The 26171-nt window shown below is 53.1% G+C and overlaps 3 protein-coding genes across 9 annotated transcripts in view; 2 read left to right on the top strand and 1 right to left on the bottom strand.

Annotated features, from left to right (window-relative positions):
* DNMT1 (DNA methyltransferase 1) overlaps nucleotides 1-6309 on the top strand; it is a 54038-nt gene extending 47729 nt beyond the window's left edge. For all 7 annotated transcript variants that reach the window (XM_035283585.3, XM_035283583.3, XM_078360519.1 and 4 more), the window contains 7 exons: nucleotides 950-1116; nucleotides 1534-1711; nucleotides 2257-2452; nucleotides 3486-3652; nucleotides 3923-4039; nucleotides 5377-5467; nucleotides 5953-6309. In XM_035283585.3, the coding sequence (XP_035139476.1) occupies nucleotides 950-1116; nucleotides 1534-1711; nucleotides 2257-2452; nucleotides 3486-3652; nucleotides 3923-4039; nucleotides 5377-5467; nucleotides 5953-5987 (951 nt within the window). In that variant the 3' untranslated portion in view covers nucleotides 5988-6309. The remainder of the gene's footprint in view (nucleotides 1-949; nucleotides 1117-1533; nucleotides 1712-2256; nucleotides 2453-3485; nucleotides 3653-3922; nucleotides 4040-5376; nucleotides 5468-5952) is intronic.
* Nucleotides 6310-18218: 11909 nt separating this feature from the next.
* On the top strand, nucleotides 18219-22923 carry EIF3G (eukaryotic translation initiation factor 3 subunit G). The gene is made up of 11 exons (XM_035284041.3): nucleotides 18219-18281; nucleotides 18421-18467; nucleotides 18960-19043; nucleotides 19152-19240; nucleotides 19382-19441; nucleotides 20775-20879; nucleotides 20977-21166; nucleotides 21880-21987; nucleotides 22106-22242; nucleotides 22330-22436; nucleotides 22808-22923. The coding sequence occupies exons 1-11, from the start codon at nucleotides 18262-18264 to the stop codon at nucleotides 22821-22823; spliced, it is 963 nt and encodes a 320-aa protein (XP_035139932.2). The 5' UTR covers nucleotides 18219-18261; the 3' UTR covers nucleotides 22824-22923.
* Nucleotides 22543-26092, bottom strand: P2RY11 (purinergic receptor P2Y11). The gene is given in 2 exon segments (NM_001204433.1): nucleotides 22543-24266; nucleotides 25873-26092. Coding segments are annotated over 2 exon segments (1113 nt in total). The 5' UTR covers nucleotides 25892-26092; the 3' UTR covers nucleotides 22543-23172.
* Between the last annotated feature and the right edge of the window lie 79 nt (nucleotides 26093-26171).

Genomic DNA, 26171 nt, shown 5'->3' with positions numbered 1-26171 from the left:
ACTTCGTACACAAACCCCCACAGGAGACCAAGGGTTGCACTCCAGGTGGCTGTGTCTGCAGGGGCAGGGATGGGGTTGGTCTGTGGGGCCCAGGCCTTATCTGAAAAGCATCCTCAGTCCTCTGTATCAGCTCAGCAATTGACGGCATAACTAAAAATGAAGCAGCTAGGCCGGATGTGGTGGGTCACACCTGTAATCCCAGCACTTTGGGAGGTGGAGGCGGGCAGATCACGAGGTTATGAGTTCAAGACCAGCCTGGACAACATGGTGAAACCCCGTCTCTACTAAAAATACAAAAATTATCTGGGCATGGTGGTGCATGCCTGCAATCCCAGCTACTCGGGAGGCTGAGGCAGGAGAATTGCCTGAACCCAGGAGGCGGAGGTTGCAGTGAGCCAAGGTTGTGCCACTGTACTCCAGCCTGGGCTATAGAGCAACACTGTCTCAAAAAAATTAAGTTTTTAAGAAGTAAATAAAAATAAAAATGAAGCAGCTGCCCAGATGCTAGCACAGGACGTCTACCTGAGTGGGCAAGCACTTGGCTGCCTGCCCCTAGTTCAGCCTCAGGGCGACTCAGGCTCACCAGGCAAGACTTGTTGCAGCTGGTTTCTCTGTTCTTGTGACCACAGTCATCAGGGAAGCGGCAGGGATCCTGGTCTCGGATGTCCTTCTCCCCAAATGCTAAGGCCTCGGGGCCCTTGCAGTGCTCTTAGAGCTGGCCGCACTTGCCCACAGGGTTTGCTCCCATCTACCCCTCTGGGCTCAGCTGCTTTTGTTCTTTATCTCCTCTGACCTCTGACCAGGAGCACACCTGCCGGGGTAACGGGATTCTGCAGGTGCGATCCACGCCGGCCAGCCACTCTTGAGTTGGGCTGTTGACCCTAGGCCGGTGTCTGGCCATTCCAGTTGGGGGTGTCTGATGGTGTGGGTGTCTGTCCTTCCCCCACAGGCCGGTCAGTATGGCGTGGCCCAGACGCGGAGGCGGGCCATCATCCTGGCCGCAGCCCCTGGAGAGAAGCTTCCCCTGTTCCCGGAGCCACTGCATGTGTTTGCACCCCGGGCCTGCCAGCTGAGCGTGGTGGTGGACGACAAGAAGTTCGTGAGCAACATAACCAGGTAGGTGGCCCCCATTGCTCCTCCATTCGCTGCAGAGCAGGCCTCAGTAGCTCTTGGGACCCGTGAGTGCTCCCTGTTGAGTGAAGCTTGGGGAGGAGAGGATGCTATGGCATCCAGCCTGCTACACGGCACTCTGCCACCCCCAGTTTCCAGTTTTAACCCTGCGTCATCTGCTCCCTGAGTAGATGCTGTGTGCAGAACAGTCGGCCACACACTTGGCTGTGGTTGTCCGCAAAGCCCACACCGTAGCCCCATCCACCTTGCAGATGGCCTCCAGGCACACTGCCACCCATGTGACCTTGGGCAGTGCTGTGACCTCAGGAGAAGGCCATCTGAGCAGGCAGGGGGTGGCCCCCGTGATGAGAGGACAGCTGCTCCACGTGTCCTCAGTGGTGTCAACCTCCTGCTGTGTTGCAGGTTGAGCTCGGGTCCTTTCCGGACCATCACGGTGCGAGACACGATGTCTGACCTGCCGGAGGTGCGGAACGGAGCCTCGGCACTGGAGATCTCCTACAATGGGGAGCCTCAGTCCTGGTTCCAGAGGCAGCTCCGGGGCACACAGTACCAGCCCATCCTCAGGGACCACATCTGTAAGGTAACGGGACCCCTACCGAGCAGCCCCTCCTTGAGGCCCAGCCCAGCAGCCTCAGGGTAATAGTCAGAGCCTGCCCAAGGCTCAGCTGGGGCATGGAATCTGATCCCAGGCTCTTCCTCCTGAGTCCTCAGCCCGTGCATGACCCCTGGCTTCTCTCGCACAGTCATGGGGAGTGTCAGAGCTCCCACAGTCCTGAACATGGTCTGGAACGGTGTCTAGCCACTGCCCACCCACCCCTGCCTCCTCCTTCGCTGCCTCTACTCATGTTTTCCCAGGATGCCAAGACCAGCTCTTTACCCTCCCCCAGCACTACTCCCCTCCTCCACCCTAAAGACTCAGCTTAGATTCCCACACTGCCCCACCCCTGCATGCCCCAGGTCCCTGCCATGGCCTTGAGCTGAGCATGCCATCCCTGACTGTCTCTTTCCCAATGGGCATGAGCCCCAGGGGGCTTCCTGGTCACCATGGTGTTCCCAGCACCCAGCCCACCACGGATGCTCGGATGCTGCTAACACAGGGTGACCGCTGGGCCCCCACACTTTCAGGACATGAGTGCATTGGTGGCCGCCCGCATGCGGCACATCCCCTTGGCCCCCGGCTCAGACTGGCGAGATCTGCCCAACATCGAAGTGCGGCTCTCGGACGGCACCATGGCCCGGAAGCTGCGGTACACCCACCATGACAGGAAGAATGGTCGCAGCAGCTCCGGGGCCCTCCGTGGGGTCTGCTCCTGTGTGGAAGGTGCGGTCTGTAGGCTGTGGTTCCTGGTGGGCTTGGGAAGGACAGCAGAGCCCTGGGGTTTTGGTCCATGAACTTGGAAGCCAGGTCAGGGCACAGACACACCAAGACTGGGTGTCCTAGAGAAGGTAGCTGCTGACTATGTTAGGTAATAAAAGCAGGCTAGGCCATTGGCTCATACCTGTAAGCCCAGCAGTTTGGAGGTCAAGGCAGGAGGGTCGCTTGAGCTTGGGAGGTGGTGGCTGTGGTGAAATGATTGTGCCATTGTCCTCCCTCTTGGAGGCTGAGTAAGACCCTGTCTTACTCAGATCTCAGACTGACAAGCACTTGCAGGTCACTGGGGTGGCGCCCGCTGGGTCTGGACAGGAAGGAGGCTTCTGCGCCTGTCACTGGGTGGGGCCGGGGACAGCACAGTCTTTTCCAAGGGGACACCTGCTGGCCACTGGGTATTGCCAGCACTAGAAGTGGGAGGACAGCCCACAGAGGGACAGGGTTGAGACATCTGAGTTGAGGCAGAGATTGAGCCAGAAGAAGCAGGCTGCAACCCATGGGGGTGACAGAAAAAAGTCAATAATAAAAACAGGTCAGGCGTGGTTTAATTCCAGCACTTTGGGAGGCCGAGGCGGGCAGATCATTTGAGGTCAGGAGTTTGAGACCAGACTGACTAACATGGGGAAACCCTGTCTCTACTAAAATTATAAAAGTTAGTGGGGTGTGGTGGCACGCACCTGTAATTCCACACTACTTGGGAGGTTGAGGCAGGAGAATCACTACAACCCAGGAGGCAGAGGTTGAAGTGAGTCACGATCATGCCATTGCACTCCAGTCTGGCAACAGAGCGAGACTGTCTCAAAAAATATATAGTAATAATAAAAGTAGTGCCGAGAGAACGAGGATTGTTGGTTGTTCCATCCCAGGGGGCCCCTTGCACAGGAGATGCCATCTCTGCCTCCCAAAGCTCTAAGAGCCACTGTCCCCCATCCCAAGCCTTCACCCCATCCCATAACTGCAGCCTCATTACTGTCCTCTCTTCCAGCTGGCAAAGCCTGCGACCCTGCAGCTAGGCAGTTCAACACCCTCATCCCCTGGTGCCTGCCCCACACTGGGAACCGGCACAACCACTGGGCTGGCCTCTATGGAAGGCTTGAGTGGGACGGCTTCTTCAGCACAACTGTCACCAACCCCGAGCCCATGGGCAAGCAGGTAGGTGGGGAGGGGTGTCTAGCGACCTGGTTTAGGCTCTGCACTTGGAGGCCCAGCTGGATGGAGGCATGTGCTTAGCCCAGTGGGAGACAGCACCCCGGGACCCCGGGCACCCGGCCTCCTCTTCCTCCCACCTCCTTTGTGTCCATGGGACAGGCTGTCATGCCAAGGCCAAGTCTGGACTCTGCCATAGTGCCATTTCCCTCCCTGTCCCCCATGGTGATCTGGCCTGGCTGCTGCTGCCCTCACCCACTGCTTCTCTCCCCCCAGGGCCGCGTGCTCCACCCCGAGCAACACCGTGTGGTGAGTGTGCGGGAGTGTGCCCGCTCCCAGGGCTTCCCTGACACCTACCGGCTCTTTGGCAATATCCTGGACAAGCACCGGCAGGTCAGTGGGGCGGCACCCACCAGGTCTGGACAGGAAGGAGGCTTCTGTGCCTGTCACTGGGTGGGGCCAGGGACAGCACAGTCTCTTCTGAGGGGACACCTGCTGGCCACTGGGTAGTGCCAGCACTCGAAGTGGGAAGACAGCCCGAAGAGGGACAGGGTTGAGACGTCTGAGTTGAGGCAGAGATTGAGCCAGAAGGAGCAGGCTACAACCCATGGGGGTGACAGCTCAATTGCTGAAGGTTAAAATGAACCTGTACCTTTGTTTCTGCCTGCTTCTCAGGTGTGAGGTTCGCTTAATGAGTTAGTCTTAGTTAAGCATATTTTCATCAACACAGGGCACGCACATGGCTTAAAAACCAGTGTCCAGTGTTCTTTGAAAACCATGTTTCACCCCTCCCCTGCAAACCTGATTCTCAGGAATCAGCCACTCTTTTTTTTTTTCCTTTTTTTTTGAGATGGAGTTTTGCTCTCACTCAGGCTGCAGTGAAGTGGCAAGATCTCAGCTCTCAGCTCACTGCAACCTCAAATCCCTGGATTCAAGCAGTTCTGCCTCAGTCTCCCAAGTAGCTGGGATTACAGGTGTGCGCCACCATGCCTGGCTAACTTTTGTATTTTTAGTAGAGACGGGGTTTCACCATGTTGGCCAGGCTGGTCCCAAACTCTTGACCTCAGGTGATCTACCCACGTCAACCTCCCAAAGTGCTGGGATTACAGGCCTAAGCCACTGTGCCCTACCAGGGAAGCAGCTGGGGCTGAAATGTGTCTAGGTGGCTCATTTGTCTTTATTTTTCCTGAGACAGGATCTCACTCTATTGCCCAGGTTGGAGTGTAGTGACATGATTTCTGCTCACTGCAACCTCTGCCTCCCAGGTTCAAACGATTCTCCCACTTCAGCCTCCTGAGTAGCTGGGATTACAGGCACATGCCACCACACCCAGCTAATTAATTATTGTATTTTTAGTAGAGACAGGGTTTCACCATGTTGGCCAGGTGGTCTTGAACTCCCAGCCTCAAGTAATCCACCTGCCTTGGCCTCCCAAAGTGCTGGGATTTCAGACGTGAGGGACTGCACCAGCCCCATGTGTCTTTATCTTGAGTCTTTCTGAAGCTCTTTAAAGTCTCAGTGACACATAGCTGTGGGGTGGGACGATGGGCCAGTTGGAGGGTCCGAGGGCCTCGTGCTAGAAGGGCTTTGGGCCCATTTGAGCAGGACCAGAACCCCTCCCCCAGGGGCACAATGCCCAGGTGGTCCTCCAATCTGAGCAGGGGCTGGCAGCACACCTGCCCCTGGGACTGGCTGTCTACATCAGGCGTTGCCCTTCTCCCCTCCCACAGGTGGGCAATGCCGTGCCACCACCCCTGGCCAAAGCCATCGGCTTGGAGATCAAGCTCTGTGTGTTGGCCAAAGCCCGAGAGAGTGCCTCAGGTATGGTGGGGTAGGCTGGGCTTCCTCTGGGGCCTGACTGCCCTCTGGTGGTACATGCTGGGGCAGCCGCCAGCCACTGCTGTGGGCTCTGGGGTGGCCCCATCTTTCTCAAGGGGCTGCTGTGAGGACTGAGTGAGTTGCCTGTATCGAGTGCTTAGAGCAGGTGTGCTGCACGCAGCAGGTGTGTAGTCGGGTTGGGTGCTGAACAGGCCCTGGGGCCATGTCCCTCACTCTTGCCCAGTAGGTCTGGCTTGTCAGGCAACTGCCTCAGCTGCTCACTGGAGCCTCTGGGTCTAGGACCCTCAGGGTTTGCGGAGCGTTCAGTCCCCATGAACTCCTTAGCACTCTGCGGCTGATCGGGTCAGCCATGCCATTGGCACCTGGGTGTTAACCTTTCCCGATGGACTGTGTCTCTTGCACTCACCTGTTAAGTAGTGACACCGTGCATGTTCCCCAGAGTGACTTCTCCTTTTATTTCCCTTCAGCTAAAATAAAGGAGGAGGAAGCTGCTAAGGACTAGTTCTGCCCTCCCTTCACCCATGTTTCTGGCACCAGGAATCCCCAACATGCACTGATGTTGTGTTTTTAACATGTCAATCTGTCCGTTCACATGTGTGGTACATGGTGTTTGTGGCCTTGGCTGACATGAAGCTGTTGTGTGAGGTTCGCTTACCAACTAATGATTTAGTGATCAAATTGTGCAGTACTTTGTGCATTCTGGATTTTAAAAGTTTTTTTATTATGCATTATATCAAATCTACCACTGTATGAGTGGAAATTAAGATTTTATGTAGTTTTTATATGTTGTAATATTTCTTCAAATAAATCTCTCCTATAAACCACCCTGGGTGGGGACTCGTGATTTGCATGGGGCTTCTGGCTGAGGCTGGACAGGATGAAACTCCTCCACGCTGAAGGCGACCTTCACGGAGTTTGAAGCTAACACGTGTTTGAAGCTAGATACTCCGTGTGTGTCTCTGTGTCTGTTCAGAACAGAGTCACATGAGTTGATCCCCATGACAAGCAGATGGAACTTGATAGTGTAGGTTCCAGGAAAGCCTTTTCAGGGAATGGTCTCGGCCAGCCTTGGGCATGGCTGCTGGCCCCCCTTTGGTCTGGAGTAGGTCGTGATGCCTGGCAGCGGAGTAGCCATCCTGTGACCATGAGGACAGAGCTCTCTGCAGCAACTGGTGGAGCAAGAAGAGAAGTAATCACGGAGCTGCCCTCGGAGCCCCAGCTGCCCTGTCCCCAGGCAAAACCCCTTTAGTTATTTTTTTTTCTTTTCAAATATTTATTTTTAGACAGAGTCTTGCTCTGTTGCTCAGGCTGCAGTGCACTGGGACAGTCTCGGTTTAATGCAACCTCTGCCTCCCAGGTTCAAGAAATTCTCCCTCCTCAGCCTTCTGAGTAGCTGGGATTGCAGGTGCCTATCACCACGTTCAGCTAATTTTTATATTTTTAGTAGAGATGGTATTTTGACACGTTTGCCAGGCTGGTCTCAAAATCTTGACGTAATCCGCCCACCTGAGCCTTCCAGAGTGCTGAGATTACAGGTGTGACCCACGGCACCCAGCCTTCTGTTAGCTTTTTTTTTTTTTTTTTTTTTTTTTTTGAGACAGTTTCGCTCTGTCCCCCAGGCTGGAATGCAGTGGTGCAATGTTGGCTCTTCACAACCTCCGCCTCCCAGGTTCAAGCAATTCTCCTGCCTCAGCCTCTGGAGTAGCTGGGATTACAGGCATGCGCCACCACACTCTGCTGATTTTGTATTTTTAGTAGAGACGGGTTTCTCCATGTTGGTCAGGCTGGTCTCAAACTCCCGACCTCAGATGATGCATCCACCTCAGCCTCCCAAAGTGTTGGGATTACAGGTGTGAGCCACTGTGCCAGGCCAGTGTTTTTTAATAGTGACATAATGCTTTCATGTGTCTGGTGACCACTGGATGTACCTCTTCTCTGTGGAGGCCACATGACTTTGCTGGGAGCTCCCTGGGTGTTTGGGATGACTACCCCTGCCCAGTCATCCTGACTCGTCTTGGCTCTGCCATACAGAGGCTTCCCCTTTTTTAGGAAGTTAACTTATGTATATTTGTCACTCTTGGTTTTTGTAGCCTACTTATTTTTGAGATGGAGTCTTGCTCTGTAACCCAGGCTGGAGTGCAGTGGCGTGATCTTGGCTCACTGCAACCTCTGCCTCCCAGGTTCAAGCAGCTTTCCTGCCTCAGTCTCCCAGGTATCGAGGATTGAGCAGTGGGGATTACGGGCATGCACTACCAGGCCCAGCTAATTTTTATATATTTAGTAGAGACAGGGTTTTGCCATGTTGGCCAGGCTGGTCTCAAACTCCTGACCTCAAGTGATCCTCCTGCCTTGGCCTCCCAGAGTGCTGGCATTACAGGTATGAGCCACTGTACCCAGCCTTTGTAGCCTATTTAGAAACGCCTTCCCTCCCCTCACCAATAGATCTTAAACATATATCATCTTCCACATTTCTGACATTCTCATTTTAACATGTGAATCACTTTTCTAAGGACTAAAAATGGGAATCTCAGCTTATTTTTTGAAGACTGATAATAAACGCACATGGCAAAGTGCAGCAGCTCAGTTTGACAGATGGTGTAAAGTTCCCCCAGCTGAAATTTTTTTTAAATATACTTTTTGCTGCTTTCTTAAGCTAAAAATTCATTTTAAAGCATATAATGAGTATAATGGATTTTCTTTTTCTGGATTCCCAGGCACCCTGATTAAGGCAACTGAGTCTGACTCCTCACAAGGTCACACTGTATAAATAGAAGGATAAGAGCTCGTGTACCTATTGTCTTTTTAACTCTGTGAGACGGGCTTGGTCTGTCACCCAGGCTGGAGTGCAGTGGCCCGATCTCCGCTCATGGCAACCTCCATGTTCTGTGTTCAAGTGATGCCCGGCCTCCAAGCACTGGGACTGCAGGAGGATACCAACTGTGTTTATTTATTCGGAGATGGAGTTTTACTCTTGTTGCCCAGACTAGAGTGCAATGACGCAATCTCAACTCACTGCAGCTTCTAGCTCCTGGGTTCAAGGGATCTTCCTGCCAGCCTCCCAAGTAGCTAGGATTACAGGCATGTGCCCAGCTAATTTTTGTATTTTTGGTAGAGACGGAGTTTCACCATGTTGCCCAGGCTCTTCTCAAGCTCTTGACCTTGAGTGATCCACCCACCTCAGCCTCCCAAAGTGTGGGATTACAGGCATGAGTCACCACACCCAGCCTAATTTTTATTTTTGTAGAGATGCAGTCTCACTATATTGCCCAGTCTGGTTTCAAGTGACCCTCCCACTTAGCCTCCCTAAGTGCTTGATTATAGGTGTGAGTGACCTAGCCTATAATGTCTTTTTTTTTTTTTTTGAGATGGAGTTTTGTTCTTGTTGCCTAGGCTGGAATGTAATGGCTTGATCTTGGCTCACTGCAACCTCTACCTCCTGGGTTCAAGCGATTCTCCTGCCTCAGCCTCCTGAGTAGCTGGGATTACAGGCATGTACCATCACGCCTGGCTATTTTTTGTATTTTTAGTAGGGGTTTCACCATGTTGGCAGGGATGGTCTTGATCTCCTGACCTCATGATCTGCCCACCTTGGCCTCCCAAAGTGCTGGGATTACAGGCTTGAACCACTGCACCTAGCCAATTTTCTTATTTTTGAGACAGTCTTACTCTTGTCACCAGGCTGGAGTGCAGTGGCGGGATCTCAGCTCACTGGAAGCTCCACCTCCCAGGTTCAAGCTATTCTCATGCCTAAGCCTCCCAAATAGCTGGGATTACAGGCCTGCCACCTGGCCCAGCTAATGTTTGTATTTTTAGTAGAAATGGGGTTTTGCCATGTTGGGCAGGCTGGTTTTGAACTCTTGGTCTCAAGTGATCTGCCCGCCTCAGCCTCCCAAAGTCCTGGGATTACAGACATGAGCTACCACACGTTGCCGCTGATTATTATATTTTTCATAGAGACAGGGTCTCGATTTGTTGCCCAGGCTGCTCTCAAACTCCTGGGCTCCAGTGATCTGCCAGCCTTGGCATCCCCAAATGCTGGGAGTTTAGGCATGAGCCACTGGGCCTGGACAAGAATACAACATGCTAACTATACTGAATATGTTATATAATAAATCTCTTAGAGTGCCTTTACTTAAACTTTTTTTCTGGCTGGGCACGGTGGCTCACACCTGTAATCCCAACACTTTGGGAAGCCAAGGAGGGAGGAACACTTGAGGACAGGAGTTCAAGACCAGCCTGGGCAACATGGTGAAACCCCATATCTACAAAAAATACAAAAATTAGCTGAGCATGGTGGTGCACACCTGTAGTCCCAACTACTTGGGAGGCTGAGATGGGAGGATTGCTTGAGCCTAGCAGGTGGAGGTTGCAGTGAGCCAAAATTGCACTAGCCTGGGTGACAGAGCAAGACTATGTCAAAAAGTAATGTACACAGGAGATTGTGTGTAGCCTATATGAAAACACTATGCCATTTTATTTTATTTTATTTTTGAGACAGTCTTGCTGTGTCACTCAGGTTGGAGTGCAGTGGCACAATCTTGGCTCACTGCAGCCTCTGCCTCCCAGGTTCAAGCAATTCTCCTGCCTCAGCCTCCCGAGCACTTGGGACTACAGGCATATGCCATCACTCCTGGCTAATTTTTTTTGGATTTTTAGTAGAGATGGAATTTCACCATGTTAGGCTGATCTCGAACTCCTGACCTCAAATGATCCACCAGCCTCAGCCTCCCAAAGTGCTGGGATAACAGGTGTGAGCCATTGCACTCGTCCTATGCCATTTTACATCAGGGATTTAAACATATTCTGATTTTGGTACCACATGGTGTCCTGGAACCAGTACCCTGGGGACACTGAGGGGTGGCTGGACATAGATTTGTATACACATGTGTATCCACATCTAGGCTACTTTTCTAGGAGTTGAATGGCTGGGTTGAAACTTTAGAACTGGCAAATCCTCTAAAAATCCAGCAGGGGAGGCAGTCTCGCTCTGTCGCTCAGGCTGGAGTGCAGTGGTGTGATCTCAGCTCACTGCAACCTCTGCCTCCCAGGTTCAAGCAATTCTCCTGCCTCAGCCTCCCCAGTATCTGGGATTGCATTAACTTTACAGGCTTCTGGAAGAATTGACATGCTAATGATGGGCTTTCCTTTCTGAGAACAGGGGTTGTCCTCCTGTTTATTCAGGAATTCCTTTGTGCCCATCACATCTTTTCATCCTGATCTTGCAGACTTCGTAACTCGACTTTTAAATATTTAGTCCTGCCAGGCGCGGTGGCTCAAGCCTGTAATCCCAGCACTTTGGGAGGCTGAGGCAGGTGGATCACGAGGTCAAGAGATCGAGACCATCCTGGTCAACATAGTGAAACCCCATCTCTACTAAAAATACAAAAAATTAGCTGGGTGTGGTGGCACGTGCCTGTAATTCCAGCTACTCAGAAGGCTGAGGCAGGAGAATTGCCTGAACCCAGGAGGCGGAGGTTGCAGTGAGCCGAGATCGCGCCATTGCTCTCCAGCCTGGGTAACAAGAGTGAAACTCCGTCTCAAAAAAATAAATATTAGTCCCTTCATTACTAATATAAATGAGGTGTTTTCTTTATTTCTTTTTTTTTTTTTGAGACAGAGTCTCGTTCTGTTGCCCAGACTGGAGTACAATGGCGTGATCTCAGCGCACTGCAACCTTCGCCTCCTGGGTTCAAGCAATTTTCCTACCTCAGCTTCCTGAGTACTCCTGAGTAGCTGGGACTACAGGCATGCACCACCACACCTGGCTAATTTTTTTTTTTTTTGAGATGGAGTTTCGCTCTTGTTACCCAGGCTGGAGTGCAATGGCGGGATCTCAGCTCACTGCAACCTCCACCTCCTGGGTTCAGGCAATTCTCCTGCCTCAGCCTCCCAGGTAGCTGGGATTACAGGCGCACACCACCATGCCCAGCTAATTTTTGTATTTTTACTAGAGACAGGGTTTCACCGTGTTGACCAGGATGGTCTCAATCTCTTGACCTCGTGATCCACCCGCCTCGGCGTCCCAAAGTGCTGGGATTATAGGCGTGAGCCACCGCTCCTGGCCTTTATTTTCATTTTTAGTAAAGATGAGTTCTTGCTCTGTTGCCCAGGTTGGACTCGAACTCCTGGGCTCCACTGATCTTCCCTCCTCAGCTTCCCAAAGTGCTGGGATTACAGGTGTAAGCCACTGTGCCTGGCTTTTTTTTTTAAATGTATTACTACTTTTTGTAAAGACTGTGTTGCCCAGGCTGGTCTCCAGTAAGTTCAGTTCTTGTAGATATAAAGCAGAAGTGGAAGCGTTGGGTCATTTGGTAGTTGTTTTTAATTTTTTGAGGAAACGCCATATCATAGTTTGTAGTGGAAGGTTGTTTTTTTAAATGAAACGAACATGTAAGGCAAGGCTGAAGCCTGTTTGTGGGCCGCGCAGATACTTCCTACTTCCCTAGAAAACCACAGTAAAGACGTTGCCATGTCTCCTTTCTGCCCGTTTCTTGACTGTTACCACATCTGCATGTCCATCAATTTAGTATTTCCTTTTTATTTTTCCTGTATTTTTTTCCTTATTATTATTATTTTTTTTTTGAGATGGAGTTTCGCTCTTGTTGCCCAAGCTGGAGTGCAATGGCATCATCTTGGCTCACCACAGCCTCCATCTCAAGGTTCAAGCAACTGCCCTGCCTCAGCCTCCCGAGTAGCTGGGATTACAGGCATGCGCCCCATACCCAGCTATTTTTGTATTTTTAGCAGAGACGGAGTTTTTCCGTATTGGTCACGCTGGTCTCAAACTCCTGACCTCAGGTGATCCGCCCACCTCCGCCTTCCAAAGTGCTGGGATTACAGGCGTGAGCCACCGCAACCGGCCTTTTCTTTTTCTTTTTATTATTTATTTTTGAGATGGAGTCTCTGTCTTCCAGGCTGGAGTGCAGTGGCGCAATCTTGGTTCACTGCAACCTCCACCTCTTGAATTCAAGTGATTTTCCTGCCTTAGCCTCCTGAGTAGCTGGGACAGGTGTCCACCACCATTTTCTTCTTTGGAAACAGTTTCGCTCTTGTTGCCCATGCTTGAGCAATGGCTCACTCCTGTAATCCCATCGGGTTGGGAGGCGAAGGTGGGTGGATCACCTGAGGTCAGGAGTTTGAGACCAGCCTGCCCAACATGGTGAAAACCCATCTCTACTAAAAATACAAAATTATCCCTGCATGGTGGCAGGCATCTGTAATCCCAGCTACTTGAGAGGCTGAGGCAGGAGAATTGCTTGAACCGCAGAGGTGGATGTTGCGGTGAGCCAACATCGCGCCATTGCCCTCCAGCCTCAGCAACAAGAGCGAAACTCCATGTCAAAAAAAAAAAAAAAAAAAGTCTCGCTTCATCCCCCTGTCCTGTTTAAGCCCTCCAGTCTGTGGTACTTGGTCATGGCAATGTGAGAGAAAGTAGCAATTGTTAAGCCAGGTTTGTTCGTCTCTGATTTCCCGCATAATTTCACAAAGCCCTTGACTCTGGGACATATCTCTGCAGCTCTCCAGAAAGAGGCTGTGAAGACAAAACAGGATAGAGCACAGGGCACCTGTCTCTTGCCCGAGTCACTGTATTCCTTAAATGAATCTGGGCGGTGGCTCATGCCTGTGATCCCAGAATTTTGGGTGACCAGGGTGAGAGGATTACCTTAGCCTGGAAAGGTTGAGGCTGCAGTGATCTGTGATGGCGCCACTGCACTCCAGCCTGGGTGATAGAGCAAGACCCTGGTCCAGGCCTTTTTCTACATATAAAATAACATCTAATGAGGTTAGGGGATTACGCTTCTGCAGTCTATAACCAGATGTACTCTTGCACCCAAACCTTGATGTGGCCAAGCACGGCGGCTCATGCCTATAAATGCAGCACTCGGCTCACTGCAGTCTCCGCCTCCCGGGCTCCAGCAATTCTCCTGCCTCAGCTTCCTGAGTAGCTGGGATTACAGGCACATGCCACCATGCTCAGCTAATGTTTGTATTTTTACTAAAGGTGGGTTTTCACTGTGTTTGCCAGGCTGTTCTCAAGCTCCTGATTTGAGGTGATCTGCCCACCTTGGCCTCCTGAAGTGCTGGGATTACAGGCATAAGCCACTGTGCCCAGTCTCCTCCTTTTTCAGAGACAAGGTTTTTGCTCTGTCACCAAATCCAGAGTGTAATGGCACAGTAAGAGCTCACTGCAGCCTCAACCTCCTTGGCTCAAACAGTCCTCCCACCTCAGCATCCCAGGTAGCTGGTACTACAGGCATGCAATACTATACCGAGCTATTTTTTTGTATGTAGTGATGGGGTCTCATGACATTGCCCAGTCTGGTCTTGAACTCCTGGGCTCAAGAAACACTCCCGCCTTGGCCTCCCACAAATGCTGAGATTATAGGCATGAGTTGACAGTGCCTGGCCAAGAAATAGATGTTACATCTCACACCTATTACATAAATCCATATTATATATTCATGTCCAAAAATAATCTTTCCTTTCTTGGTGCCTTCTTTCCAAAGCATTCCTCATCAACAAGTTCTTATTCTTTCTTTCCAGGAAATGATTTGCATATTTGCATGTATCTGCATATCTATGTGCTATTACAAATTTACACGAATTGGTTCCTATAATATATGCCATTTTATATGTCACTTCCTCTCTTTTTTTTTGAGATGGAGCCTCTCTCTGTTGCCTCAGGCTGGAGTGCAGTGGCATGATCTTGTCTCACTGTAACCTCCGCCTCCTGGGTTCAAGGGATTCTCCTCCCTCAGCCTCCTGAGTAGCTGGGATTACAGGTGCCTGCCAGCATGCCTAATTTTTTTTTTTTGTATTTTTAGTAAAGACAGGGTCTCACCATGTTGGGCAGGGGCTGGTCTTGAACTCCTGACCTCGTGATCCACCCACCTCAGCATCCCAAAGTGCTGGGATTACAGACGTAAGCCACTGCACCCAGCCTTTGCTTCCTCTTTTTATCTTGATGGTTGTTTTTTGCATGAGCACAAATGGATCTACCTCCTTAAAGATCAAATAGCAATTTATAGATTATGGCATAGCATAACTGCCTCTATTCCTATGGATGGGTGGACAAGTGTTTGCAGTTTTTGTATCATAAACAATACTGCATGGACATTTTACTCTCATGTCTTTGCATACATTTACAAGTTTGTTCACAGCGGGAATTATTAGCTGGTTCAAAGGAAAATTCATACGTACTTTAAAACTTTTTTTGAGATGGAGTCTTGGTCTGTCGCCAGACTGGAGGGCAGTGGCGTGACTCAACTTACCACCTCCGCCTCCTGGGTTCAGGCGGTTCTCCTGCCTCAACCTCCCAACTAGCTGGGACTAGAATCACCCGCCACTACACTCAGCTAATTTTTGTATTTTTAGTAGAGACGGGGTTTCACCATGTTGGCCAGGATTGTCTCGATATCTTGACCTCCCGATCCACTTGCCTCGGCCTCCCAAAGTGCTGGGATTATAGGCATAAGCCACTGTGCCCAGCCCATATGAGCATTTTAAGTTTTAGTAGATGCAGGCCAGGCAAGGTACCATGTGCCTGTAATCCCAGCACTTGGGGAGGCCAAGGCAGGAGAATTGCTTGAGCCCAGGAGTTCAAGACCAGACTGGGCAATGTCATGAGACCACATCACTACAAGAAACATAAAAATTAGCCAGGCATGGTGGCACATGCTTGTAGTCCCAGCTCTGTGGAAGGCTCCTGTAGGAGGATTGCTTGAACCCAAGAGATGGCGGCTACAGTGAGCTATGATTGCACCATTGCACTCCAGCTTGTGCAACAGAGCCAGACCTGTCTCAAAAAAAAAGTAAAAAGTTTTATTAGATGTCAAGATTCCATCCAAAAAACTTACATGATCTCATGCACTAACATTATGTGTGAGCATCTGTTTCCCTATAATGTCTTACATAGGTATTTATTTTTGAGATGAAGTTTTGCTCTTGTTGACCAGGCTGGAGTGCAGTGGTGCAATCTCACCTCACTGCACCTCCAAGGTTCAAGCAATTCTTTTTTTTTTTCTTGAGACAGACTCTGTCTGCCAGTCTGGAGTGCAGTGGCACGATCTCAACTCACTGCAACCTCTGCCTCCCAGGTTCAAGTGATTCTCCTGCCTTAGCCTCCTGAGTAGATGGGACTAGAGGCACGTGCCACCACCCCCTCCCCCCGGCTAATTTTTTGTATTTTTAATAGAGACGGGGTTTCACCATGTTAGCCAGGATAGTCTTGATCTCCTGACCCCTTGATCCACCCGCCTCGGCCTCCCAAAGTGCTGGGATTACAGGAGTGAGCCACTGCGCCTAGCCCATGATCCTTCTGACTCAGCCTCCTGAGCAGCTGGGATTACAGGCACCCGCCACCACGCCCAGCTAATTTTTGTATTTTTAGTAGAGATGGGGTTTCACCATGTTGTCCAAGCTGGTCTCGAACTCCTGACCTCAGGTGATTCAGCAGCCTCGGCCTTCTGAAGTCTTGGGATTACGGGTGTGAGCCACCGTGCCTGTCCTGTTTCCCTATGACATCTTTACTACCACTGGGTGATACTGAATTTTTAAAGCTTTGCCCAATCTGCTAGGTTGTTTGGATTTTTTGTTGTTCAGAGTACGTTTGACTAAGCTTGTACAAATGTTTATCAGCCCTTCAGACCAGCGTCATATTTTCACTGATATAGCCAGGCCACCCTCTTGAAAGGCTGCAGAGGCCTCTCTTTCCTGCTCTCCAGCTACTGTTTTCCCTTCCACTCAGCTCTCTACAGGCTTCTAGAATATTTTTTTTCACAAGAAACACTGGTGATATTCGAAACACTTGAGTGACCTCCTCACTCACACCCCAGAGGATAAAAAGCATAATTTTTTTCCCTGTCTTATTTTTTCTCAAGCCATTCTCCCTAACAAGTTTGTGTGTGTGTGTGTGTGTGTGTGTGTTTGAGACAGGGTCTTGCTCTGTTGCCCAGGCTGAAGTGCAGTGGCATGATCATGGCTCAACCCCTTGGGCTCAAGCTATTCTCCTACCTCAGCCTCCTGAGTAGCTGGGACTGTCACAGGCACATAGAAGTATGACCAGCTAATTCTTAAAAAGTTTTGTTTTAGAGATGGGAAGTCTCACTATGTGTTAGCCAAGCTGGCCTTGAACTCCAGGCTCAAGTGATCCTTCTGCTTCAGCCTCCCGAAGTGCTGGGGTTACATGCACAGGCCACCACACCCAGCTAATTTTTCTATTTTGCCATGTTGCCCAGGCTGGTCTCGAACTCCTGACCTTAAGAGATCTGCCCACTTTGGCCTCTCAAAGTGCTGGGATTACAGCTGTGAGCCACTGAGCCCCACATTGTCAGTTTTTTTTTTTGTTGTTGTTCATTATCAGCCTCCTTAGGAGAAAACCCAAATTATTCTAAAATTGAATTTAAATCAACCAAGTTAGTTTCAGTTTAATTAGTTACTATCTCCCTAAAGGCAGAAACTAAATACTTAGGAATAAGATGGGGCCAGGCGTGGTGGCTCACGCCTGTAATCCAAGCACTTTGGAGGCCAAGTTGGGCGGATCACCTGAGGTTGGGAGTTCACGACCAGCCTGACCAACATGGTGAAACCCCGTCTTGAAAAAAAAAAAAAAAAAAAGAATAAGATGTTGTCTGATAGAGCTGGCTTTGGAAGACCACAATATCTTAGTTTTTTTCCCCCTCGCTGAAAACCAGTTTTTGCTCCTGGGGAGTCATCATGAATCACTCCAGCTGAGGATGGTTGTTCTTAGAGCAAGGAGCTGAGCAATAAGCAAGTAAATGCACAAAATTATACCGGAAAGCCAAGAACACTACAACGAAAAGGAGGAGGAGTGGCTCATCGGGCCCCTTGACATCTGAATCTGTGGGATTGGGAAAGAAGGCAAGGAACAGTTTGCAGAAGGACTGTTTTCCCTGAGCCTCGGCTTTTTGTTTTTGTTTTTGTTTTTTCTTTCTTTTTCTTTTTTAGAGATGGTGGTGGGTGTGTGTCGGGGTGGTGGTGGTGGGGTTCTCACCCTGTTGCCCAGGCTAGCTACTCTCGAACTCCTGGCCTCAAGCAACCCCCATGCCTCAGTCTCAAAGTGCGGGGTTACAGGCGTGTGACACCTCACCCAGTCTCAGCCTCAGTTTCTTGAGCTGTAAAATTGCAATAATATCCTCCTCACCCTGCTTCATATACAATAAGCACTCGATCAGTGAACCTTGTTGTTATTATATCATTTTCTTTAACTTATTTTTCTGAGATGGAGTCTCACTCTGTAGCCCAGACTGGAATGCAGTGACGCGGTCTCGCCTCACTGCGGCCTCTGCCTCCCGGTTTAAGCGATTGTCCCGCCTCAGCCTCCGGAGTAGCTGGGACTACGAGTGCATGCTACCACACCCGGTTAATTTTTGTAGTTTTACTAGAAACGGGGTTTCACCATGTTGGCCAGGATGGTCTCGATCTCCTGACCTCGTGATCTGTCCGTCTCGGCCTCCCAAAGTGCTGGGATTACAGGCTTCAGCCACCGCGCCCGGCTTATTTTGGTTTTTAAAGGGTAGTAGGAGCAGCAGTGAAATCAGCCTCTACGCCCCCACCGCCCTTCCGCGCTCCCTGCTCTGGTACCAGCAGCTCCCAGCAGCATACACAGCCGCGTGCGCCTCCACCTCCGTCCGCAGGTGTCGCTGTGGATGCCGCGGCCGGCCCCACTAGGCGGTGTCCGCGGAACCGGAAGTCTCCTTTTACACCCACTTCCGCTCTCTAGCCCGGGCTTGGGCTGCGTGGAGAGCCCTTTTGCGATGCCTACTGGAGATTTTGAGTGAGTTGGGGATCACGGAAGCGGGTACGGGAGGCGGTTACAGGGCTCTGGGAAGTATTATGGGGCCTGGGTGCGCCGAGGCCGCGGGGGCTTGGCCTGGCTGACTTAATCTTAGCTCCCCACACACTTGTTTCCGCAGTTCGAAGCCCAGCTGGGCCGACCAGGTGGAAGAGGAGGGAGAGGACGGTAAGTGAATCCGTTTGCCCCAGGTCATCGCGGCCAGGCCCGAGCCGGTTCACTGCTGCCTGTTTCCATCTCCCAGACTGGCACCGTGTTCGCCGTCACGGCCAGCCCCTGCCCCGCGCCTTCATCCTTGGGGCTCGCCTGTTGCCAACTCCAGATGTTCCTTGGCAGGTCCCTCTTCCTCCCATGCCATTGCGCTAGCCCTCCCAGCTGTTCCCTTACTCCAGGGAGACAATTGTAATCTCCTGTCTCCTGTTTCTCTCTGGCGCCTGGATGGCTTCATGGCGTGGCCCCCACCTTCCTACGAGGGATTCCCCCATCCTGGCCACTCCGCGTCCCCACAGGGCCATCCCAGTGTACTACCTGGCCAGTCCTCTGCCCTTGGCCTGCCTTTCTCAGCTTTTGCTGTAGGCGTCATCCCAAAGGCCCTTCCATCTCAGCTGGGGAGCTCCTGCCCCTGGAGCTGACCCCTTCTCCCCACGCTGCTTCTCGCAGACAAATGTGTCACCAGCGAGCTCCTCAAAGGGATCCCTCTGGCCACCGGCGACACCAGCCCAGAGCCGGAGCTGCTGCCGGGAGGTGAGTGAGGACTGCCACTCCGTTCCGGGCTGCCTCTCCCTCCAGCCGTGCCGCTCCTGATGCCCGTGACCCAGGGCTCAGTTTCTTGCTCTTTTTCCCCTTCTCCAGCTCCACTGCCGCCTCCCAAGGAGGTCATCAACGGAAACATAAAGACAGTGACGGAGTACAAGATAGATGAGGATGGCAAGAAGTTCAAGGTGAGGGTGGGAGGGGGCAAGGAGTGAGGACCCTTTTCCTTGGGGACCCTGAGACCAGAAGAGGTTGGGGTGTGTTGAGTGGGTTGATAAAGGAGCTCCTTTGGTTCCAGGAGCCTGACCCTTCTCCTCTCCCATCCTCAGATTGTCCGCACCTTCAGGATTGAGACCCGGAAGGCTTCAAAGGCTGTCGCAAGGAGGAAGGTGAGATCCTCCTTCCCCAGGGATAACACAGAGGAATTGGAAAACTGTGTTCCCTGGACCTTTGTTTTTAAGAGATGGGACTTAACTCTGTACCTGTTGTGAGTCTGAACTGAGCCTTGGGTTCTTGTATTCTTATGGGGTCTTGAAAAGTTCAGGGCACAGGAGTTGATGATGATGCACAGTAAAAATGTTCAATGATGGGCAGGGGTGCAGTGAAAGTAGCCATGTGTGGTGGTGTGCACCTATAATCCCAGCTACGGGGCAGGCTAAGGCAGAAGAATTGCTTGAATCTGGGAGACGGAGGTTGCAGTTAGCTGAGGTTGCACCATTGCACTCCAGCCTGGGTGACAGAGTGAGACTGCATCTCACCAAAAAAAAAAAAAAAGTTTGATGATAAATATCGAATGATAGTAATATCAAATAAATTAGATTAAAAATATTGTAAGTTAGATTCTTTTATTTTTTTTTTAAAGACACAGGGTCCAGTCCTGTTGCCCAGTCTTGAGGGCAGTGGCACAGTCAGAGCTTACTGCAGCCTTACACTCCCAGGTTCAAGCCATCCTCCCACCTCACCCTGCTGAGTAGCTGGGGTTACAGGTGTGCACCGCCACACCGGGCTAATTTTAAGTTTTTGTAGAGGTAAGGTTTCTCTATGTTGATCAGGCTGGTCTCCAGTTCCTGGGCTCAAGAGCTTCCACCTTCACCTCGCAAAGTGCTGGGATTACAGGAGGGAGCCCCTGCGACCAGCTGTGGTTAGATTTTTTATTCCTCTTAGCCTGTCAATGGAGGAATGGAGCCAGAAGGTGGTCACAGCAGTTTCTGGAAGAAGTGATATCAATTAATACACTTGGGACAGTTTGCTGTGCGCTTAGTTTGTACCATACCTCATGCCAGCCACCTGGCAGGGTGTTTCTCATTTGATGTCCTTAGAAGCCCAGGGAGGTAGGAAGCTTTTGTGGTTCCTGTTTTACAAGGGAGGAAGCCAAGGCTCAGGCTGGGTAGCTCAAAGGCCTGGAGGTCTGGGTGGAGCCCCTTCACATCCCTGAATATTGAACCCTAGTGGGAGCTTGTCCGCCAACATGAACAGGCCCCAGGCTGTGTAGCTCTCACCTGGGGCCCAATGCTGACAGCTGCCCTGCCTCCTGGAGCTCAGGCCTGGCGGGGACTCAGGCAATAGGAACTGTCAACAGAACTGTTCAGGGAGTGGTTGAGGAGGATGAAAATGAGGTTCAAGGCCCAGACACTCCGGGGAAGGCTGTAGGTCCGGGACACCCCACTGTGGAACCCTGCCTGCCCCTGCCCTCAATTGTCCCCCATTCCTCCCTGAGCCCAGAACTGGAAGAAGTTTGGAAACTCAGAGTTTGACCCCCCAGGGCCCAATGTGGCCACCACCACTGTCAGTGACGATGTCTCTATGACGTTCATCACCAGCAAGGAGGTAAGCAGGGCAACCAGACTGGGCTGGGGTCCTGGGGTGGTGGCAAATGGGGTGCCTCAGCCACCTCTTTGAATTCCCCCAAACCTGCCCCTGCCAGGACCTGAACTGCCAGGAGGAGGAGGACCCCATGAACAAACTCAAGGGGCAGAAGATCGTGTCCTGCCGCATCTGCAAGGGCGACCACTGGACCACTCGCTGCCCGTACAAGGACACGCTGGGGCCCATGCAGAAGGAGCTGGCCGAGCAGTTGGGCCTGTCCACTGGCGAGAAGGAGAAGCTGCCCGGAGGTGCGTGGACAGGGGTGCTGGATGCTGTTGTGGGCTTGGTGTGTGTCGGGGGTCCTTGATCATTGCCTGTTATCTCCTGCATGACAGCACAGTGGGTTTGACAGTGCCTGTCTTTCTTTGAGGTGCCTTTTACCTTCCTAGTTGGCTGCATCTCCTGTAAGGTTGGGAGATAGGTATCTCCTGTTTATATGCGACTTGGCAGCTGTGACTCTGCTGGTGGCCGTGTGACTGTCCTGATGTGAGCTGCTTGAGCTGCTGTCAGTTCCAGAGTGCTGACCCCTCCATCCCCTTGTGTATGTGTGGTGTGTTACATGCCTGTGACTCTACCATCTGAATCCTTCTGTGGGATTAGCTGGTGGTGAGTGGGGATGTGTACTTGTTGCCTGCCATGTGAGGGCAACCTGGGCACTGTCCCGTGTGTCCCATGATGCCATCGCTGTAGATGTGAGGCTGCTCTCCCTGTGACCCCCTGCCCTCTCAGGAGGGGGGTTGGGACTTTTCCTCCCCTGCCTTCACTAGTGTTGCTTGCTGGGAGCTCAAATGGTACCAGCTTTCTGGGTGTGACCTTGGTGTCCCTTTGGCCAACCGGCTGCCTGTGGCTTGGCAGACAGTGCCTGCTCTCGATCAGCACTGGAGCCCCAGCTTCCTGGGGCAGCTCTGTCCCTGTGCCTGTGCCAGGGTGAAGTTGAACTCAGCTGTCTGTTGGTCCGCAGAGCTAGAGCCGGTGCAGGCCACCCAGAACAAGACGGGGAAGTACGTGCCGCCAAGCCTGCGTGACGGGGCCAGCCGCCGAGGAGAGTCCATGCAGCCCAACCGCAGAGGTGAGGGGTGTCCCGACACCGGGCTGGTGAGTGGGCACCTCCGAGAATCCCTCATTATCCCCGAGGTGCACACGAGGGCCAGGCAGGGGACTCCACTCACAGCCACCTCCCCTCACAGCCGATGACAATGCCACCATCCGTGTCACCAACTTGTCAGAGGACACGCGTGAGACCGACCTGCAGGAGCTCTTCCGGCCCTTTGGCTCCATCTCCCGCATCTACCTAGCTAAGGACAAGACCACTGGCCAGTCCAAGGTAGGTGGGCAGGCACGGGGGGCGGCGGGGGGGGCGCTGTGGGGCAGGGCTTTGCCTGATGACCCCACCCACGCCTCCCCTCTGCAGGGCTTTGCCTTCATCAGCTTCCACCGCCGTGAGGATGCTGCACGCGCCATCGCTGGAGTGTCTGGCTTCGGCTATGACCACCTCATCCTCAACGTCGAGTGGGCCAAGTAAGATCCGACCCCTGCTCTGCCCCTGCCCCTGCCCCTGCCCCGGGTCCCTGTCTTGTCCCAGCACCGCCACTGAGCCTGGGGCCAACCAATAGTCCTATAGCAATTTAATAGTCCCCAGGTTGGTTTTGAGGGGACAGTCCTTGTCTTTTTCCAAAACCTGGCAGAGGGGTACTGGGTGGCAGCTCTTGTGCCCCAGGGTCCCTGCCAGACTTTGGGCCAGGCTTTGAGACTGGCCATCTGACTGTGTCCCCTTTGTCCTTGTATTACCCCATCTTTGCTCCCACCCACGAGGTGCCACTTGGGTGTCGGGAGTCTTGGGGTGCCCCCCAAGGTCTCACACCATGCCACCCTCCTCCTGCCTTCCCCAGGCCATCCACTAACTAAGCCAGCTGCCACCGGATGCTCGGCCTAGGACCCTTGGCGACAGAAGGCAGCCTCTGAGAGCATGGGCTCCAAGGGCAATAAAAAGGCTCCTCTCTCTCTACCCCGTCCTGTTTATTCTTGCATCTCCAGTCCTGTGGCAGGGCCAGCCCCTCCCCTTCCCTGGGTGTGGGTTTGGTCCCTGACCCTGCAGAGTCTCCATGGCCAGCGCTCTGAGTGGGAAAGGCGACTGCCGCCTGGGCTGCAGCAGGCCCAATCTGGCTGCAGTCACAGGCATTGCTTTCTGGGGGAAGTGGCACCTTGGAATGACACCTGGAATGTGGCTTCAGCCAGGCCACATCACAGGCTCACCTCATGGGACAGGCTCGGATGGTTCAGGAGTGGCTGTGGCATTCAGGGGCAGGGCTTGGCCGGTGCTCTTGCCATCCTCTGGCCTCCGGCTGTCTCTGTAGCCGGGGCAGTGTTGGCGGCAACAGCCGAGGCTGGGCACCACGGCCATGTAGAGCAGTGGGTGGATGCAGAAGGCCAGGGGCATGAGGCCTCGCATTGCCTGGTAGCCCACGTAGGGCCCCAGCTCCAGGGCCGCCATGGCCTGGCCCACATCCGTAAAATTTGGGCAGTGGCTGTCCCAGCGTCGCCGAGCCTCCACATTGAGCACCCGCATGATGTGGTAGGGTACATAGGAGCTGGTGTAGAGGGCCACGCCACTAGCCACCAGTGCTGCCACGCGCAGCTTCTCGGCCGCGGTCATGCCCGTGCTGCGCAGCACGGCCAGTCCGAGGGCACCATAGGCCGCCAGCGTGAGCAGCAGAGGCAGGACACAGCCCAGCCCTGCCAGCACCAGGCTATATGCTCTGTAGGCTGCCAGCCGGTGGCTGTCTGCTGTCCCCAGACACTTGATGCAGGCCTCGGGCCTGGCCACGCTGCAGGTGCCCACCCCCTGCTGTGGCCTCTTCAGGTGGGAGAAGCTGAGCGTGGGTGCGGCCAGCAGGGCAGCCAGGACCCAGCCTGTGGCACTCAGGGCCCAGGCGTGCTTGGGCCGCAAGTAGCTGCGGGTGAAGAAGGGGTGCACGATGCCCACGTAGCGGTTGAGGCTGATGCAGGTGATGAAGATGACACTGCCCAGCAGGTTGCAGGTGAAGAGGAAGCGTTCCAGACGGCACATGGCCTCCCCGTAGCGCCAGTGCTTGGGGGGATAGAGGTAGGCGGCCAGTGGTGGCAGCGTCAGGGCGCAAAGCAAGTCACTGACTGCCAGCTGGGCCGAGAAGACCACAGCGGGGTGCCATGGGCGCTGCTCAAGGGTGCTGAAGCGGTACAGGGCCAGGCCATTGCTGGCCACGGCCACCAGGAACTCAACCACCAGTATGGGCCACAGGAAGTCCCCCTGGAATGTATTGAGGATGTGGTCAGCAGCCACCAGGAAGTTGACAGGGCAGGCCTTGGCACCTGTGGGCAAAAGGTATCAGCAGCTGAGCACTCACCTCCCATAAGGCAGCTCCTGCTGCCTCCCGAGCCCATGCCCACCATGGCACGGATCCTGACACGAGTCCTTTCCCCTTGGAAGGGGATCAGACTCAGAGCCAGGGTTCTGCACTGGGCCCCAGTGGACCAGCTGGGGCAAGCCAGTGGCCACCCAGCTCCCCCGCCACCCTCATCTCTGGCCCCACTAGAGACCTCCTCCCCGAAGTCCAGCCCTGGCAAGTCCTGCCAGCTTCACTTCAGATCTGTGCTGCCTGACCCGCAGACTCTTCTCCCTGTGGCCACCAGAGGGCACCTGCGAGTGCTGGAGTCCTGTCCCCACCTCTTTTGCTTCCAGCTCACTTAGCTGTGGAGTGGCCGCCAAAGAGCCAGACTCACCCCACAAGATCACATGGGTACACTGCCACTCACCACACTCCCCAATGCCATCCTCTCTGCCCCATGACTCACTCCCTCACACTGGCCCACTCTGGCTTCCCGCCTGCTCCTGCAGGCTTGTGCCTTGGGACCTTCCCATCCAGACTTTTTTTGAGACAGAGTTTCACTCTGACGCCAGGCTGGAGTGCAGTGGTGCTATCTTGGCCCCCTGCAACCTCTGCCTCCCGGGTTCAAGGAATTCTCTTGCCTCAACCTCCCAAGTAGCTGCATCACCGCCCCCCCCCAACCCCCGGCCTGGCTAATTTTTGTATTTTCAGTAGAGATGGGGATTCCCCATGTTGGTCACTCTGACTTCTAAGGATTTTTAGAAGTCCTTTCTGTACTGGCAAAACTTGAGCAGTGCTGGTAATCCCAGCAAGGGGGCACAAAGGTTGCCTCCAAGGGTTTAATGATTTGCTAAATTTGCATTTACCCCACCCACCTCTAGGGTTTTGGAGCTTACTTATCTAGCTCTGGTTTCCTACGCCAAAACCAATGTTTGAACCACTTTGACCTCTGACTTCCTTTTCAGGCTGGTCTCGAACTCATGACCTCAGGTGATCCGCCTCAGCCTCCCAAAGCACTGGGATTACAGGCATGATCCACCATGCTTGGCCACACCCTGACATTCTTGAGGCTCCCTCCCCCACGACTGTGGTCCTGCCTGCAGACACCCCAAAGTGTGCCTGCAGCCTTCCCTGCAGCATTTTCCCCCATATCGTGCTTCCACCTAATGACAGAAAAACCTCCCTCCTCTGGGAGGATGAGGGCTCTGCCTACCCACTACTGGCACCAGTGCCCACCACAGTGCACAGGGCACAGCAGCACAGGGGCGCTCACTCTGGGGACAGGCTCCTCCTGAGGTGCTTATCCACTCCCAACCATAGCCTGCTCAGGGAGGAAGTGCCATCTATACCTCGCTTTTTTCTGGAGACAGGATCTCGCTGTCACTGAGGCTCAAGTGCAATCACAGCTCAGTGCAGGCTTGAACTCCTGGGCTCAAGCGATCCTCCTGCCTCAGCCTCCTGATTAGCAGGGACCACAGGCTCCTGCCACCACAAGCAGCCTCAACCTAGGTTTTACCAATACCCATCCCCCACTGCCCCCACCTTTTAATAATCTGCAGACCCCTGGATAGGCCATCATGCCTTCTCACCTGAGTGGTTGGCTGCCATGCTCCCACGCTGTCTGTGCCGAGCCTGAGCCTGTCTGCAACCCAGTTCCGCTGTGCCTCCTGAGTCTCCTGTGGCCAAGCCCCAGTCCCTCCCCCAGTTCCGGGGCCAGCCAGCAGAGCAGGCGAGAGCATCCTGTTTCCACCCACGTTTCCTTCCTCATTGTGCCACAGCCAGCTGGGGATTCAAGCTCATCTGCTTAAAGCGTGACCTCTGTCTGCTTGCAGGGCTCTTGGTGGCACCGTGGGGAGGGGCTGCCCATGCCCAATGCTGCCACCAATGA

This window comes from Callithrix jacchus, chromosome 22 (genome assembly GCF_049354715.1).
Source record: "Callithrix jacchus isolate 240 chromosome 22, calJac240_pri, whole genome shotgun sequence".
NCBI classification, from domain to species: Eukaryota; Metazoa; Chordata; class Mammalia; order Primates; family Cebidae; genus Callithrix; species Callithrix jacchus.
The sequence above is the reverse complement of the archived record's forward strand: the minus strand, read 5'-3'. Positions and strand labels throughout refer to the sequence as shown.